The following is a 17,500-nucleotide window of genomic DNA, read 5'->3' on the forward strand; positions in this document are numbered from 1 at the left end:
ATGCAGATGGTTCTCTGAGTGTTCATGGGTCTATATAGAACCGTTTTCTTTTTTAAAGGACCCTTGAAAAACCGTCTTTTTTAAAGATGGAAAGCTCTTGTGATGTCAGCGCTCAAACCTTTCAGATGTTTAAACCACCTTTGAGCCAAAAGAGCTTCAATGTGAGATTTTAACAACGGTTTGGAGGAGAAAACTGTTCAGTCTTATTCTTTATTTGGAGAAAACCTGCTGTCCACAACCAGGAAGGCACTTTGATGACCATAAAGCCTTGAAGATAAATACATCCAAAACATCAGCAAGCGCACTGTATCTGGACGCGTCTTCTAATGAGTGGATTCAGCTCCTTTGGCATTGCTGTCATGGCTTTAATGTCCAAAGAGAGAAACCGATAGAATGAAGCAGCTGCGCATGAGTCTAAGGCCTCTATGAAGAGTACCCAGCGTGGGCTATAAAGCCCCCCAGCGCTGGGCTGTGGAGCAGTGGAGCTGTGTTCTCTGGGGTGATGGAGCTCCAGCCAGTACCTTTGGGGTGAGTTGGAGTGACCCAGGACAGACCATCCAACACCAGTACCTGACCTCACTAAGGCTCAATCAAACCCTCACAGCAATGTTCAACATTTAGAAGCCTTCCCAGAAGAGTAGAGGCTGTTACTGCAGCACAGACTCACTAATAACACCTGCATTTCAGAGGAAACTCTGGAGTCTGCAGACAGTCGATGGTCAGACGGTGCTCCTAACTGAAAAGCAACAGTGAGAAATTTGTCATTCCAGCAGGAGGTGAGGTGGTCCTGAACGCTTGGTGGTCCTGAACGCTCTGTTTTGGTGGTGAGAGTCAGCATCGGAGGGTCGGCTCTGTGAGCAGTGCTGAGTGAGGACCCCACTCTAAAGCACAGCTAAAGGCCGGGAGTCTGGAAGCTCAGCACTTCAGTCCGTGTTTATAGATAACAGTGAGTCACGGTGTCAGAAGCCACAGAATCAAGTCTTTCAAGTCTGTTAGAGACACTGAGCAGCTCCACGCGGTTTGAGGTGAGTGTGTGATGATTTAGGTCTGCAGTTAGCACCATGCTAATGCTAATATGTACAGGCGTCCGTTACCTGTCGGCTACTTTAGCCTCGTAGCTCCAGCGCTAAAGCTAGAGGAGGTCTTTAGACACCAAACGTGTTCCAGCTGATTGACTAGATTTTGGATTGAGGGGAAAAATTAAGGGCATTGATTTTTGATCCGAACTGTCAAATTTCCTGCAAAATTCAGTGTTTGTCCTGCTGAAAAAGCCCTTAGAAACCATGAAGTGTTTCTTTTGGTTCTTTTGGTTTTTTTGGCCTTTTAATGAGTTCATATCACAGTGTAAAGGAGCCTAATGGTTTATCAGGTGACCAGCAGCTGATTCTAAATGAATTTTATGGTTTCCTAATGGGACCTAAAGGTGTTCTACGGGAAACTGGTGGTCGTTTCTTTCCCATTAGAAAGCCAAACCATTAGGTTTTGATCCTGATGGTTTCTAATGGTCCCTTTTCAGTGTGTGAGGTGTAATCAGAGAGATGGTTCAGATGTCTTCACAGTGGTGGTGATAGGAACCAGGGGTCGCCACGACTACAGTAGGGGTGGTCGGTATGACCTCCTCAATTCTGACCTCCTAGGCGAAAAAAACCTTCTCAAAACCATCTCAACAGCGTCTCAGTCATCAGGCAGTGAATTCAGAACCAGTTCATGTAGGAACTTTCTGTAGGAGCTTTTAGAGGGACGTCTGGTTCCCATCACCACCACTGTGAGGAGCTTTTAGAGGGGGACGTCTGTTTCCCATCACCACCACTGTGAGCAGTGTAAAGCACTCTGAATGACTCCGTTTACATCTTAACCACTTAATTATGCAGAAGATTTGAGAAATGGGTGGAATTCCAGTGTTCCAGACAGTTCAGCTCGTTCTGAGAGCCTGGCTCAGTCATTCGGTTCCCCTGCGCTGACGGGTCGGCTGGTTTAGCGTTTCCTGCAGGGTGTGCAGTGCAGGATCAGACAGAGACGACTCGTGTGCTGACTCATCACCTCCATCTGGCTTCCCTCAGGCTGTGTGTGTGTGTGTGTGTGTGTGTGTGTGTGTGTGTGTGTGTGTGTGTGTGTGTGTGTGTGAGTCATGCCCCTGATAAACATTCCCAGCATGCTCGGAGTGTGCTCATGGAAGCTGTTAGATCCTGTCTGCCCTTATAAGGACCTGTTAGCAGGTCGCTAAGCTCAGGAGTGCTGCTCGATTAGCCGCAGCTAAAGCGACGCAGTTTAATATCATTTTCAAGTGCTACTTGACCTTTGACCCCATTCAGTTTGACCGGCCTAAACAGCATCTGGCTCCAACATACACATCACTCACTCGCAGGGGTCAAAAGGTCAGGTCGTGTCTGATCTTGCCCCTTGGTGTCTGGCCAAGCCTGAGCCTGTATCTCTCTCTCTCTCTCTCTCTCTCTCTCTCTGTCTCTCTCTCTCTATTTCTCTCTCTCCACTCTTCCTGTGTGCCTTTCAGACCAGCTGTTTTCTCTGCCTTTGGGCCGTATTGTGCAATTTTCCTCCAGAACTGTTTTCTGCTCTAAAAATGTGCCAGAGTTCAGTTTTGTATGCAAAACAAACCTGAAGCACAGTGACCCTTATCCATCAGAGCTGCCCACGGTCAAATCTGATCATAAAATGAACGCTCAAACTCTCGTGGTCAGGGTTGGGGGCTGCACGACTTCAGACTTTTAAAATTGACGGTTATGTGATTTGAGTTGACGGCGACTAATCGCTGTTGACATCGTAAAAAAAAAAACACAGGAGAAAGGAAGACCAAACTCCTCGGGTCAGTAGAGCATGACATGCCCGTTCCATTGAGCCCTGGATAGCAGTGCTGGCCGTCAGGGAACCAGAAATACGGAACCTGGGATGTCACAAATTTGTATCCGACTTAGGCGCTCACCCGGAACGCCAGAGAGCACCGTAACTCACCGTAACTGAGTTCTAGCTCTACAGGATTACTGGCCATTGAGCTGCCTCTCCAACCACACAGGCCTTTTCCTGTAGTCTGAGATAACGACGTTCAGTATCTGATCTGGTAGATCAGCAGAGAAATGATAGAACGAAGCCAAACTAATTGACTTCAGAACCTTCAGCCAACTGTGTCTGCACACTGAAATTAGACCGCCGCACTAAACCCGTCCGTGCAGTGACACACCACATACACACTAGTGAACACACACACTAGGGGGCAGTGAGCACACTTGCCCAGAGCGGTGGGCAGCCCTATCCACGGTGCCCAGGGAGCAGTTGGGGGTCAGGTGTCTTACTCAAGGGCACTTCAGTCATGGACTGTCAGCCAAGGGGATCGACCCGGCGACCTTGCGGTCACAGGGCTGGTTCCCTAACCTCCAGCCCACGACTGCCCAGTCAAGTAGAGCTTGACTCGCCCTTTCCAGCGAGCCCTGGATCGCACCGCTGGCCTTCAGAGAACCAGAGACACAGGCCCCAAAATCACCAGGCTCTTCGCCTGCTGTCCTCTCTGAGGTGTCCATGTTGTTACTGTTAGGATCCTGGAATCAGAGACTTGTTGTCATTAAGATCAAAGCGTCATCATAAAGTCGGCTATGCTCCCCGGTGGGGGTAACAACCTGAAAATCATTCCTGATTTGCACTTAACTAAACTAAACATAACTAAACTCAATATAATCAATAACAGTAATATAATAAGAATAACAGTAGTAACTTGTGTGAATGGCAGCCCAGCACTAAAGTGGATGGACTTATTTAAATAAACATTAGTTTAAATAAACACTGCAACTGTTATAATTTCCAAGAAACATTATACTGTGCTTGGGTTTTATAATCTTCATTCTAATCTTCTCAGTCGTCTTAGTTTTAACACTATAAAGTTTTGTCAGTAGGGGGAGCAGCGCACTCACTGCTCCACCTCAAACTCCGCCTACGAGCACAGCCATTGGCTCATGAGCTGCTGAATGCTGTCGTTTTATTGGCTCCTTACCAAATAACCAGAATTAATTAGAGTTCATGAAAACGATATGCACTTGATTTCACGCGCAACACTGATTCATCATTTGCGTTCAAAGTTTCCACGTCATACGAAAGTTTTATGAAAGTTTTATGAAAAAATCTGCGTTTTTTTTTTTTTTTACACAAGTTGATTGAATAAGGGCCATTGTGGACATTTCTGTCCTGCCCTGGAATTATCACTGCCGTCTTAATTATTTTTGCTAAAACATTTCTATCAACATGCAGATTAAGGTAATGTAATTGCTGCAAAACTGAACCTCTGTACTGAATATGCGTGAGATTATTTTTCCTGTTATTGATATGATTTGTTTTTCTTTTTAACTTATAATGCATGAGATCAATAAGGTATCAATATGATACACTTTGTTTACTCAGCATTAGGTTTAGCCCCCCCCCCTCCCCCCACCTTGTCAGAGCACCAGCTCCTGTGTACAGTTATAGCATTTCTCACAAGTGCTGCCCAATTATGTACAATTATGACTGTTTTTGGTTTATAAGGCCAGAAAAAAGATAGAAATTGAAAATTGGGGCCCTTTATTGTGTAATTAAGCTGTTATAAACCTTGTTGTTGAACAAGTTCCAAAATCAGATAGCACCAGAGAATCCTTCTCTTTGCCTCTCTGACCATATCGCCATGGCATCTGCGTGGTTGCCGTGGCGATGGATGCGGTTGCCGGGATTCACTGTGTGTCCTCACTCCCTGCAGGCGGAGACGGCAGCCAATCGGATCTGCAAGGTGCTGGCCGTCAATCAGGAGAACGAGCAGTTGATGGAGGACTATGAAAAACTGGCCAGTGATGTGAGCATTCGTCCTCTCCTCTCCTCTCATCCCCCCATCCCTCTGTTTCATCCCTCACTTTGCCCCCCTCCTCCCCCCCTTCCTTGTGCTCACAACACCTCCGATATCAAATATTAAAATGTGTTAATACAGAGATTAGAACCCCAGCGAGAGCAGAGTGGATAGGAAGGACAGAACACTTTAAAATCACTAACTTTGTTTTTCTTTCATTCTCTCTCTTCCTCTGTCATCAATCCATCCATCTGTCCATCTTTCTCCATCCGTCCATCCGTCTGTGCTCACAACTGGGCTCCCATCAATTCATGCAATTATCATTACCCATCTGTCTGTTCCCTTTATTCATCCGTCCATCCATCCACTCATCCATCCGTTTATCCATCCATTCATCTGTTTATCCATCCATCCATTTATCCATCCATTCGTTTATCCATCCATCCATTTATTCATCCATCCATACATTCGTTCATCTGTTCATCCATCCATTTATCTGCTTATCCATTTATCCCTCCCTCCATCCATTCATCCAATCAATCTATCAACTGTGTATCCACTCATTATTCCATCAATTTATCCATCCATCCATGCAACTGTGCATCCATCAATTGATTTATTCATCCATCCATCCATCCATCCATCCTTTCTTTCATCTATCCATCCTGAATTCCATTTCTCCTTCCATTTCTCCCTCAATGTGGGGTCCTATACTGTCCTGCTCTCTCTCTCTCTCTCTCTCTCCCTCTCTCTCTCTCCGTAGCTGTTGGAGTGGATCAGAAGAACCATCCCTTGGTTGGAGAACCGTGTTCCTGAGAGCACCATGCAGGCTATGCAGCAGAAGCTGGAGGACTTCCGCGATTACCGCCGTCAGCACAAACCTCCCAAAGTCCAGGAGAAATGCCAACTGGAGATCAACTTCAACACCCTGCAGACCAAACTGCGCCTCAGCAACCGGCCGGCCTTCATGCCTTCAGAGGGGAAGATGGTGTCGGTGAGAGCACTCTCAGTACACGGAACCCTAAAGTTCCGAAAGCGGTGCAGAAGAACCTTCAGATCACATTAAGAGAACAATTATAACAATATTTAATATGGGTAAAATGTATTTATGTATTTCTTGGTCTGTTTTTGAAAACATAGTGTATTTCTTGTATATATTCTGAATAAAATTAAGCAAAATAAATCGAATTATAGTGAAATTTGCAATTTCATGATTCACTGAGTCATTTCGTAAAGAATTGGAATTGAATAGAGGTGAAAATTGTGATTATGATTCATTAAATAGTTTACTAAAGAATTGGTGTCGACTCATGAGAGAGATAATAAAGACTCAGAATCCACTCATGATGAACGTTGGTATTTCCTGAGCCACTGAGTCAAATCAGGAATACAATCATGGGTTTATTTGTTATGTCATGACTCCATGAATAATTTCCTAAAGAATCAAAATTGAGTCATGCTGAAATTTGTGACCTCCTGATTCACTGAATCTTTGTTAGCAGGATTTCTCAGTTAGCGGGATCGTTATCCGTAGAGCTGTGGAGCACTTTGAACATGAAGTGTGCTGTATAAATGAACTGGTCATGCTGTGGAGGCCACTGCTAACAGTATCTATGTTTGTGTGTTGCTCAGGACATCTCTAACGCGTGGGGGGCGCTAGAGGGAGCAGAGAAAGGCTACGAGGAATGGCTGCTGAACGAAATCCGCAGACTAGAGAGACTGGATCACCTGGCCGAGAAATTCCGTCAGAAAGCAGCGATTCATGAGGCCTGGACTGAGGGTACGGCTTCAGACTCGGGTCAGAGCTGGACCGTTGTCGGTCTGTGGCTGATGTGGTGTTTTTGTCGCCCCCTGCAGGTAAGGAGGCGATGCTGACGCAGAAGGATTATGAGACGGCGTCTCTGTCGGAGATTAAAGCCCTGCTGAAGAAACACGAGGCCTTCGAGAGTGACCTTGCCGCCCACCAGGACCGTGTGGAGCAGATCGCAGCCATCGCCCAGGAGCTCAAGTGTGTTTACATACCAGAACGTCACACCAGCTTTAATTAAACACTCAAAACTCGGCATAAATAATCTCAAACTTTCACAGTTTAAATACTTTCAATCTGTACAGTCTAAATAACCCTCATGTGTTTACAGACGGTACGTTACACTCCTCATGTTCAGGACTATCACATTGTGTTTCTGCTCTCCAGCTTATTTACCTTTAAATTTATGGCGCCTGGCAGACGCTCTTATCCGGAGTGACTTACAGTTTGATTAACTTTGTATCTTCTCAAACGTCACATGCTGAATTCTTTCAGAGTGAATAGATAAAGTGAGCAGGTCTTTCATGTGTTAAAAAGAGTATTGACCTCCTCCACCTGCCTGTAGTGAGCTGGAATATTACGACTCTCCGAGCGTGAACGCGCGCTGCCAGAAGATCTGTGATCAGTGGGACGCTCTCGGAGCTCTGACTCAGAAACGCAGTGAGGCCTTGCAGGTAGTACACACACCTGAACGACACACACATGATTAGCAGTGCACACCTCACACCACACCTGTGTCTCTTTAAAAAGCCAAACAGCGAAGTTACAGACAATAAAACTCTCAGACAACAGTGTGTGTGTGTGATTAGTGTGTATTGACTGTGTGATTAGTGTGTGTTGTGTGTGATTAGTGTGTATTGACTGTGATTAGTGTGTGTTGTGTGTGATTAGTGTGTATTGACTGTGATTAGTGTGTGTGTGTGTGTGATTAGTGTGTGTTGTGTGATTAGTGTGTGTGTGTGATTAGTGTGTGTTGTGTGATTAGTGTGTGTTGTGTGATTAGTGTGTGTTGTGTGATTAGTGTGTGTTGTGTATGATTAGTGTGTATTGACTGTGTGATTAGTGTGTGTTGTGTGATTAGTGTGTATTGACTGTGTGATTAGTGTGTGTTGTGTGTGATTAGTGTGTGTTGTGTGTGATTAGTGTGTATTGATTGTGATTAGTGTGTGTTGTGTGTGATTAGTGTGTGTTGTGTGTGATTAGTGTGTATTGATTGTGATTAGTGTGTGTTGTGTGTGATTAGTGTGTATTGACTGTGATTAGTGTGTGTTGTGTGTGATTAGTGTGTGTTGTGTGTGATTAGTGTGTATTGACTGTGATTAGTGTGTGTTGTGTGTGATTAGTGTGTGTTGTGTGTGATTAGTGTGTATTGATTGTGATTAGTGTGTGTTGTGTGTGATTAGTGTGTATTGACTGTGATTAGTGTGTGTTGTGTGTGATTAGTGTGTATTGACTGTGATTAGTGTGTGTTGTGTGTGATTAGTGTGTATTGATTGTGATTAGTGTGTGTTGTGTGTGATTAGTGTGTATTGACTGTGATTAGTGTGTGTTGTGTGTGATTAGTGTGTGTTGTGTGTGATTAGTGTGTATTGACTGTGATTAGTGTGTGTTGTGTGTGATTAGTGTGTGTTGACTGTGATTAGTGTGTGTTGTGTGTGATTAGTGTGTGTTGTGTGTGATTAGTGTGTGTTGATTGTGATTAGTGTGTGTTGTGTGTGATTAGTGTGTGTTGACTGTGATTAGTGTGTGTTGTGTGTGATTAGTGTGTGTTGTGTGTGATTAGTGTGTATTGATTGTGATTAGTGTGTGTTGTGTGTGATTAGTGTGTGTTGTGTGTGTGTGATTAGTGTGTGTGTGTGTGTGTGATTAGTGTGTATTGACTGATTAGTGTGTGTTGTGTGTGTGTGAGTAGTGTGTGTGTGTGTGTGTGTGTGTGTTGACTGTGATTAGTGTGTGTTGTGTGTGATTAGTGTGTGTTGTGTGTGATTAGTGTGTGTTGATTGTGATTAGTGTGTGTTGTGTGTGATTAGTGTGTGTTGACTGTGATTAGTGTGTGTTGTGTGTGATTAGTGTGTGTTGTGTGTGATTAGTGTGTATTGATTGTGATTAGTGTGTGTTGTGTGTGATTAGTGTGTGTTGTGTGTGTGTGATTAGTGTGTGTGTGTGTGTGTGATTAGTGTGTATTGACTGATTAGTGTGTGTTGTGTGTGTGTGAGTAGTGTGTGTGTGTGTGTGTGTGTGTGTGTGTGTGTGTGATTAGTGTGTGTTGACTGTGTTTGATGTTTCAGAGAACAGAGAAGCTGCTGGAGACGATTGATCAGCTGTACCTGGAATTTGCCAAAAGGGCGGCGCCCTTCAACAACTGGATGGAGGGAGCAATGGAGGACCTGCAGGACACCTTCATCGTCCACACAATCGAGGAGATACAGGTACAGTCCATGCTTTCATCCATTCATTCATTCATTCATTCATCTATCCATCCATCAGTTTCCTGTCCATCCTTCTATTCATCCAGCTGGGCCTGCATCCATCCATCCTTCTTAACTATCCATCCATCCATTCATTCGTAAACCATCCATCTAGAGACTCAACTGTCCATCCATCTGTTCATAAATCTGTTTGTTCTGTCTGTTCATGCAATTCTGTATCGATCCATTCGTCAATCCTTCTCTGTGTCCACACTCATCCATCCGTCCATCTATCCCTCCAACTGTACATCTGTCCAGCCATCCATCCATCATCTGTCCTTCTATTCAACTGTCACATCTATCCATCAGTTCAAAGGTGAAGCCATGTCTCCATCCAGGCAACTACCTCTACATTCATCCATCTATCAATCTATCCATTCATCCAACCATTCATCCAACCATTCATCCAACCATTCATCTGTCCATAAATCCATCCATCCACACATCGAACCATTCATCCAATTCATCCACTCATTTACCTGTCCAGAAATCCATTCATCCATCTGTCCATCCAACCCTCCAACATTTCATCATTTCATCCATTCTTTTGTCCATCCAAATGTGCGTCCATACAGTCATCGACTCCTAAACCCATCCATCCAGCTGTGTAAAGACGGGGAGATTTGAGTTAATAAGCTAGTTATTAGAGTCTGATGTTTATTATGGTGTAAATACAGATGTTATTAATATTTGCGTGTCAGGGTTTGAGTACGGCTCACGAGCAGTTCAAAGCGACTCTCCCTGAAGCCGATAAGGAGCGGCAGGCCATTCTGGGGATCCACAACGAGATCGCCAAAATCGTTCAGACGTACCACGTTAACATGGCCGGGACCAACCCATACACCACCATCAACCCAACGGAGATCAACGCCAAGTGGGACAAGGTCAGTGCTGCCCCCTACTGGAGACACACCACCATTCAGTTGTACATAAATCACAGCCAGAATCATTATTTGAAAAGTACAGTACACAGTATTACTCTAAAAATTAAAAATTAATGACAAAAATTACAGTTATATAAAAATCTTATTTAAAAGGACAGGATGTGTGTCTGTGTTGAATGTAGAGAGTGTGGCGAGAGCTTTATTATTAGATATTAAACACAAAGACTTTTCAGAGTGAACAGGATCTGCTTAGACACCCGTAGAACCTTTGACCTTCAACTTGAGTTTATACTTAGATTTTTTCATATAAATAAAATTATTATAATAATTCCGCGTTCATGGTTCTCCTGAGGTCAGAACACCTGCCGTGGTAAACGGAACCGTTCTAACCACGACTCAAACATCACACCGTTACTGAGTCTGTGGCCTTGGCATTGAACCATGAAGGGCGTTTGGGGTCTTCATCATGTAGCAGAACCCCGGCCCCTCTTTTGTAGAGCATGTCAGAATAAAAGTCCCGTGTTTGTGGTTGGGTCACCGGACATTTGACCCGCAGACAGACGTTTTTCAGTGAGTTGAGCTCTTTTAAAGTTTTATTATTCAGTTTTACTCCAAAGTTTTCAGACATAAAATTATGCCAAAATATTTTATCTAGAATTTTCTGTAACTTAATTGCCTTTTTTTATTAGTTTACTTAATGAACATATACGGTTTGGCCTGTTTTTAGACTATTGGAGGCAAAAAGAAACTAAAATGAGTTTTATGTGGATGCAACCAAAAATTGTTTGACATAAAAGAGGCATAGGATAATTTGATAAGTCGTGTATTTATTAAATAATTTTTTTGAGGAATTAATAGACATAAAAAGCGCACGTCATGTCAGCGAAACATATACAGCGGAATTATAAAGAGGATATGCAGTGAATGGTACGAACAGGGATATAAACATCAGTGATATGCGCATATTTAAATGCAAAGTTGCGGGTGTGATATACATTATAGGAGGTATTTCTGTGACTGTGTGTAATTGTGGCTCTCGCTGTGTGTGCAGGTGAGGCAGTTGGTGCCTCAGAGGGATCAGGCTCTAATAGAGGAACATGCACGGCAGCAGAATAACGAACGACTGCGCAGACAGTTCGCTAACCAGGCTAACGTCATCGGACCCTGGATCCAGACCAAGATGGAGGTCAGAAACCTGCTGAGAACATAGTTTTATTCAGTGATGCACCGAAATGTCAATTCTGGGCCAGAACAGAAACCAAAGCTCAGGACACGCCGGGCTGAACATTGAAATTAAAGTGGTTATTGATTTCCTCATGTCCTGTGTTTCTTGTAGGAACCGTGAAATAGTTCCACACAGCCGATGTTCTCACTGGTGATCTACTGGTGGATCTGTTTGAACGTGTCTGCTGACCAAAAGAGACCATTTAGATCATTTTCCTCGTTTAAAATGATTTGTATTTGTAGTGTTTTCACCATTTTCAGCCTTGTTTTCTCTTTTAGAACATTTCAGCTGAAAACTGTCAAAAATGGCGCTTTGGGTTGGTTTTTAGTTGAGAAATTTCAGTGCATCCCTGGTTTTGTTCATGCAGCACTTTTCCAGTAGCTTTACAGTAGATTCAACACATATGAATGTATAGGAGCGTCTCTTTCTGTGTGCAGGAGATCGGTCGCATCTCCATTGAAATGCACGGCACTCTGGAGGACCAGCTGACCCACCTGCGGCAGTACGAGAAGAGCATCGTTAACTACAAACCAAAAATAGACCAGCTGGAGGGAGACCACCAGCAGATCCAGGAGGCGCTAATATTCGACAACAAACACACCAACTACACCATGGAGGTACCCGATGTCCTCTTCACAGCAGGAAGCTTGAGGACACAATGCTAATGATAGCCTCTCAGTTTCACATCTCTGCTCCTTTATTCTATTCAATTTATTCATCATCTTACTTTAGAGCGTGACCTGCTTTCTATGGCAAACTGCTGCCATCCTAACTGTTCCTTATTCCCAGTAAACTGATTGAGGGTTTCTTCTTTTTTGGTCCAGTAAACAATAGACGTCATATCGCCCCCTACGCTTCCTGTAGTGTATTACAGTCTGTCAGAGCGACTGTGTGGATCATATGAACATTATAGAGCTTTTTAAATGAAACAGTAGAAGCCGTATCGCCCCCTACGCTTCCTGTAGTGTATTACAGTCTGTCAGAGCGACTGTGTGGATCATATGAACATTATAGAGCTTTTTAAATGAAACAGTAGAAGCCGTATCGCCCCCTACGCTTCCTGTAGTGTATTACAGTCTGTCAGAGCGACTGTGTGGATCATATGAACATTATAGAGCTTTTTAAATGAAACAGTAGAAGCCGTATCGCCCCCTACGCTTCCTGTAGTGTATTACAGCCTGTCAGAGCGACTGTGTGGATCATATGAACATTATAGAGCTTTTTAAATGAAACAGTAGAAGCCGTATCGCCCCCTACGCTTCCTGTAGTGTATTACAGTCTGTCAGAGCGACTGCGTGGATCATATGAACATTATAGAGCTTTTTAAATGAAACAGTAGAAGCCGTATCGCCCCCTACGCTTCCTGTAGTGTATTACAGTCTGTCAGAGCGACTGCGTGGATCATATGAACATTATAGAGCTTTTTATAAATTATATAGTCCTAAGTTATATAGTCCTGTTTAATTGGATTACTATAACTGATTGTATTCATTGTTTTTGATAGTAATTTCAAAATATGGCACTACTTTGTCTGTTCTAGCTTAATAACTGTCAGTAAAAAATCTATATTGTGGCTGATCATGTATTGTAGAAACGTCTTGATATCCACCACATACAGTACGTAACCCGTGTTGTTGTGACGCCGTAACCCTTTAACCGTGTCCTGTTTCAGCATATCCGTGTCGGCTGGGAGCAGCTCCTGACCACCATCGCCCGAACCATCAACGAGATCGAGAATCAGATCCTGACCCGAGACGCCAAGGGCATCAGCCAGGAGCAGCTCAACGAGTTCAGAGCTTCATTCAACCACTTTGACCGGGTCAGTAACACACACACACACACACACGCACTGAACACAGCTGCAGCGCCGGTGAGAGTGAGTGTAGATGCAGATACGGATCGAGTTAACGTTGTTGTTCTGTGATCTCAGGCCGCGACGCTCAGAGCAGCTCGGTAAGAAACACGGTCTGGAAATAAAAACACTAACAGAACCTCATTACACTGAATTACAGCTGCGTCTGCATGTGGACAGTCAGATACTCTCAGAGTCGCTGTCGTCATTTTTGTATGCATTCAATACATTTGCTGCTTAATTATCATTAAATATTAATTGCAGATCTTGATATTTCAGATATACAAAAATCTACAGATATTTCCATGTTTTTCTTATTTGCCGTATTGAAATTATTGGTGGGAAAAAACACATAAGAAGTGTCCTCGGAGAAGTTAGGGCACATTTTAGAGTTTTTTTATCGTTAAATAAATAGAAATTTATATCTAATCTAATTATTCACTAGAATTAGAGAATATTGAGAACATTTACAACTGCATTTGTATTCAAGGTCAGCACTTCCGACTTTCTGACTGACTGAAATAGTACAGTAATAACTTCCAGTTAAAAATAAAATATTCCGTTTTATCTTCTGGTGGTAAAAATGAGAAGTTTAGAATCTGCATAAAGGGATGTGGGAAGATTTCAGGTTAGATTTACTGCAACTACTTTAAATAAAAATAAATAAAAGCCTTTGTTTTATGGTGGATTTTCTACCTTTATTTTATATTTAATTTGCTATTATATTTTTATATGTAATTTATATTTTATATTATTTTATATAATTATTTAATTCCTATAATTATATTTTTATATTTATATTCTATTTTAATTTAATTTTATATTATTTTATATAATTATATAATTCCTATAATTATATTTTTATATTTATATTCTATTTTAATTAAATTTTACATTATTTATATTTAATTCATATTTAAATCTGCTGTATGCTGTTTGGGTTTCTGCTGCTTTTTCATTACAGTGAGCTGGTTCTCGTACCTAATGTTGTTTTTTTAAACTTAAAAATTCATCTAGTAGTTCAAGTAATAACGTCCTGCATTTTTGATATATGAGATTACTTTTAAACTGTTTCATCTCCTCCTTGATGTGTGTTCAGTCTCTGTAAATGGGCGTCACAATCCATTACAGTGCCATGTCTGATTGGTTGCTGGTCAGCTCATACAGTTTGACCGGTCAGTTATATGCCTATAGGCTACACTGTACCACGTTATGATGCATTCTGTCTGATGGGCTTTCTGACGTTTTTATTATTTATTTTTAATTGCCATATAATTTTGCATGGAGCTTAAAATTCAAATGAAAACACCTTCCCGCATCCCTGATCTGCACTTCCAGTCGAGTTTCCTTGCTTTGGGTTTCGACGAGCCACGAAGAGAAATACCGTAATTCAGATGAAGTTACAGCAGGATGCTGTTAACCGTGATGATAACTGCGACTCTTAAGGGTTAAATAAATACGATTCAGGGTGGAGTGTAAATTCTGTAGGAGTGCAGACGTGCACTTATGCATTTAATTGATTAATAATATTAATATATTTACACTGATGTTGATGTTTGTGTGAGTGATGCTGGTGCTGCATGTACAGTGTGACTGTATGTGTATCAGTGCAGCTGTCTTGCTGCAGTGAGGGCAGATGGTTTAAAGTGTGTAGTTTACAGCTTCTGAATCACTCTAACTCCTTATTTAGCAAGATTCCAGGCAGACGGAGTGCGCATTAATATAAACATCCTCTATTACAGCCACACATGTGCTGCTCCCACTGTGGCCGTGGCTCACAAGTATTTGTTCTGTCATGCCACAGCTCTGCGGTTTAATACCAGCCGTGGCAGTTAATACGGAGTTACGTCCCGGACGATGACCTGACTGCATGTACAGGCCCAGCCCCATTGCCTATTTTTACCCCGACCCCTTGTTTCCGAGTGTTGCCCCTTGTTCCTGAGCTACGGGGCAGTGGTTGAGATCTTCCTCTGAAATGAGACCCTCTAATAAAAGAGCATCACTTCATTAACAGCTACTAGCGCCGCTCTGTAGGCGACCCTGCCCGTCTGCAGGGACAGCAGAGGAGGGGAAAGTTCAGCTCCTCACTGCTGGGCTTTAGTTACATTTAGGGATCATACGCCTTCAAAGAGGGGGGCAGTTATTTATTATCACCCCCCCTAATTCTTCAGTGATATGAAGCTGAAGTCAGAGATTCTCCTTAAATAGAGCAGCAGTTCTGATGCCCGGGGCGCCAGAATGTAGAACGGGAAATGTAGCTACTGAGACGTCAGGATATCAGTGATGTTTTATGCTTGTTATGAAGGAAAGGACCATAATAACACTGAAACGTCATTATCTTAGATTAACGTCTCATTAATGTGATGTGATTATGACATTTTTAACAGAAAAACCTCACATTTGTGTTTTTCTTTGGTCTCTTTCTTTTTTTCTCACACTCTGTTTAGAGTGTCTGAAAAGCCTCAGTTTGGAGGGTCTCAACAAGAATCAGGACACCCCACCCCTAGACGTGAACACGCAAAACAGAGGGGTAGAGCTGAGTGTTAGGGGCGAGGGGTGAAACGGGACTGGGCCATAGAATCAGAACATGCAGTGGACCAAATTGCTGTACGCACTGCCAGACGCGGTCAGGACGCTCCATTTGGCCCGTTATCCTGTGTGTGCAGGGGCTTCTGAGTGGTACATTCAGTAATTGAATCTATTAGCGAGTCTAATTGAACACATTAGATTCCTCTGGGAAAACAAATCCAACACTAGCAGAACTTTAAACTGACTAGAACAAGACTGAAGAGATGCCACTTAAAGTTGCAGTGTGTAAGATTTCAGGGGATCTATTATCAGAAATGAAATATAGTAACAAAACTATGTGTTCATAATCACCTGTATCTACGATTCATGTTCTCGTTATCTTCGAATGAGCCCTTCATATCTACATAATGAGTGGCTCCCTTCCAACAGAGGCTACCGCCACCATGTTTCTACCGAAACCCAGAACAGACAAACCATAAACTGCCTCTAGAGGGCGCCTTTCACACTTTTACGCTGAAGCGACAGCTTGAATTAGGTGGCTCTGTGACTCCACTCAGAAGATGTAGAGAGAAGAATCAGTGGTCGCTGCTGGTACTGCTGACTGTTATGTGTTGTGAAAAGTTTAAAACCCAAATTTAGACAAATGGAGGATCAAACTTATTATTTAGCACAAGAAAAAGTGAGAGAGGGTGAATCGCCACCGTCAGAGAAGAGAAAACATGAAGAAGCAAAACAAAATCAGGACAGACGACGGCAGAAAACCTGACAGCCACCATCGGTTCTACTACACGCTTGGAAAGGGAGGGGTGAGGGAGGGAGATCCACCTGGTTATAATCTGGTACCACACCACTCGATGCCACTAAATCTTATGCACTGCATCTTTAAAGCTTTTCCACTTACTGTGTATATTTTTATGTGTGACAAAATGATATGATGGGACCTTGTGATTGATGTGCAGGATGTGATTAACCCCAGACACAGCCTGTTGGCTGCCATCACGCTGAATTAACACTTTGTGCTGTTGACCAGCACAGTTAGCGCTTAAAAACACAGCACAGTTAACCATGGTGCAGCACAGTTAACCATGGTGCAGCACAGTTAACCACGGTGCAGCGCAGTTAACCACAGTGCAGTACAGTTAACCACAGTGCTGCGCAGTTAACCACAGTGCAGCACAGTTAACCACGGTGCAGCGCAGTTAACTACAGTGCAGTACAGTTAACCACAGTGCTGCGCAGTTAACCACAGTGCAGTACAGTTAACCACAGTGCTGCGCAGTTAACCACAGTGCAGCACAGTTAACCACGGTGCAGCACAGTCAACCACAGTGCAGTACAGTTAACCACAGTGCTGCGCAGTTAACCACAGTGCTGCGCAGTTAACCACAGTGCAGTACAGTTAACCACAGTGCTGCGCAGTTAACCACAGTGCAGCACAGTTAACCACGGTGCAGCACAGTTAACCACAGTGCAGCACAGTTAACCACGGTGCAGCGCAGTTAACCAAATTATGGTGCAGCACAACAACAACACAGTTACCCACAGTACAGCAACAGTTAACTATAGTAATGTTACAGCACAGTACACACCTAAAAAGATGATTCTTTTTCGATCCTTTAGTAAAGACAATGACTCTATTTAGAACCATAAATTCTATAAAGAACCATTTCAAGCTTAAATGGTTATTTAGAATAATCTGTTTACGAAAACCCTTGAAGAACCATTTTTTAAAGTGTGTACAGAACTACTGTTACACATAAACCATACAGTTAAACGTGAGTATTACACAGTTAACCACCAGCGCACTCTTAAAAAAGGTGGTTCTGCAAAGACTCTTTAATAAAGTTCTGTTTAAAAGTCTGAACACTCAAAGAGCCATTTGCATGTTTAAAGGGTTCTCTGCATGTTGAAGTTGTTCT

The 17,500-nt window shown here is 42.9% G+C and overlaps 1 protein-coding gene across 8 annotated transcripts in view; it reads left to right on the forward strand.

The window, feature by feature from the left end:
• Positions 1–17,500, forward strand: part of actn1 (actinin, alpha 1) — a 70,976-nt gene that overhangs the window by 43,598 nt on the left and 9,878 nt on the right. For 6 of the 8 annotated variants that reach the window (XM_037538821.1, XM_037538822.1, XM_017720121.2 and 3 more), the window contains exons 9-18: positions 4,733–4,825; positions 5,580–5,810; positions 6,449–6,596; positions 6,674–6,824; positions 7,189–7,297; positions 8,912–9,052; positions 9,793–9,975; positions 11,027–11,161; positions 11,638–11,817; positions 12,873–13,019. In XM_037538821.1, the coding sequence (XP_037394718.1) occupies positions 4,733–4,825; positions 5,580–5,810; positions 6,449–6,596; positions 6,674–6,824; positions 7,189–7,297; positions 8,912–9,052; positions 9,793–9,975; positions 11,027–11,161; positions 11,638–11,817; positions 12,873–13,019 (1,518 nt within the window). Of the gene's footprint in view, positions 1–4,732; positions 4,826–5,579; positions 5,811–6,448; positions 6,597–6,673; positions 6,825–7,188; positions 7,298–8,911; positions 9,053–9,792; positions 9,976–11,026; positions 11,162–11,637; positions 11,818–12,872; positions 13,020–13,130; positions 13,729–17,500 lie in introns of those variants that run through there. The other 2 variants (XR_005130323.1, XM_037538826.1) reach the window with 2 other exon arrangements.

This window comes from Pygocentrus nattereri, chromosome 5 (genome assembly GCF_015220715.1).
Source record: "Pygocentrus nattereri isolate fPygNat1 chromosome 5, fPygNat1.pri, whole genome shotgun sequence".
Taxonomy (NCBI): domain Eukaryota; kingdom Metazoa; phylum Chordata; class Actinopteri; order Characiformes; family Serrasalmidae; genus Pygocentrus; species Pygocentrus nattereri.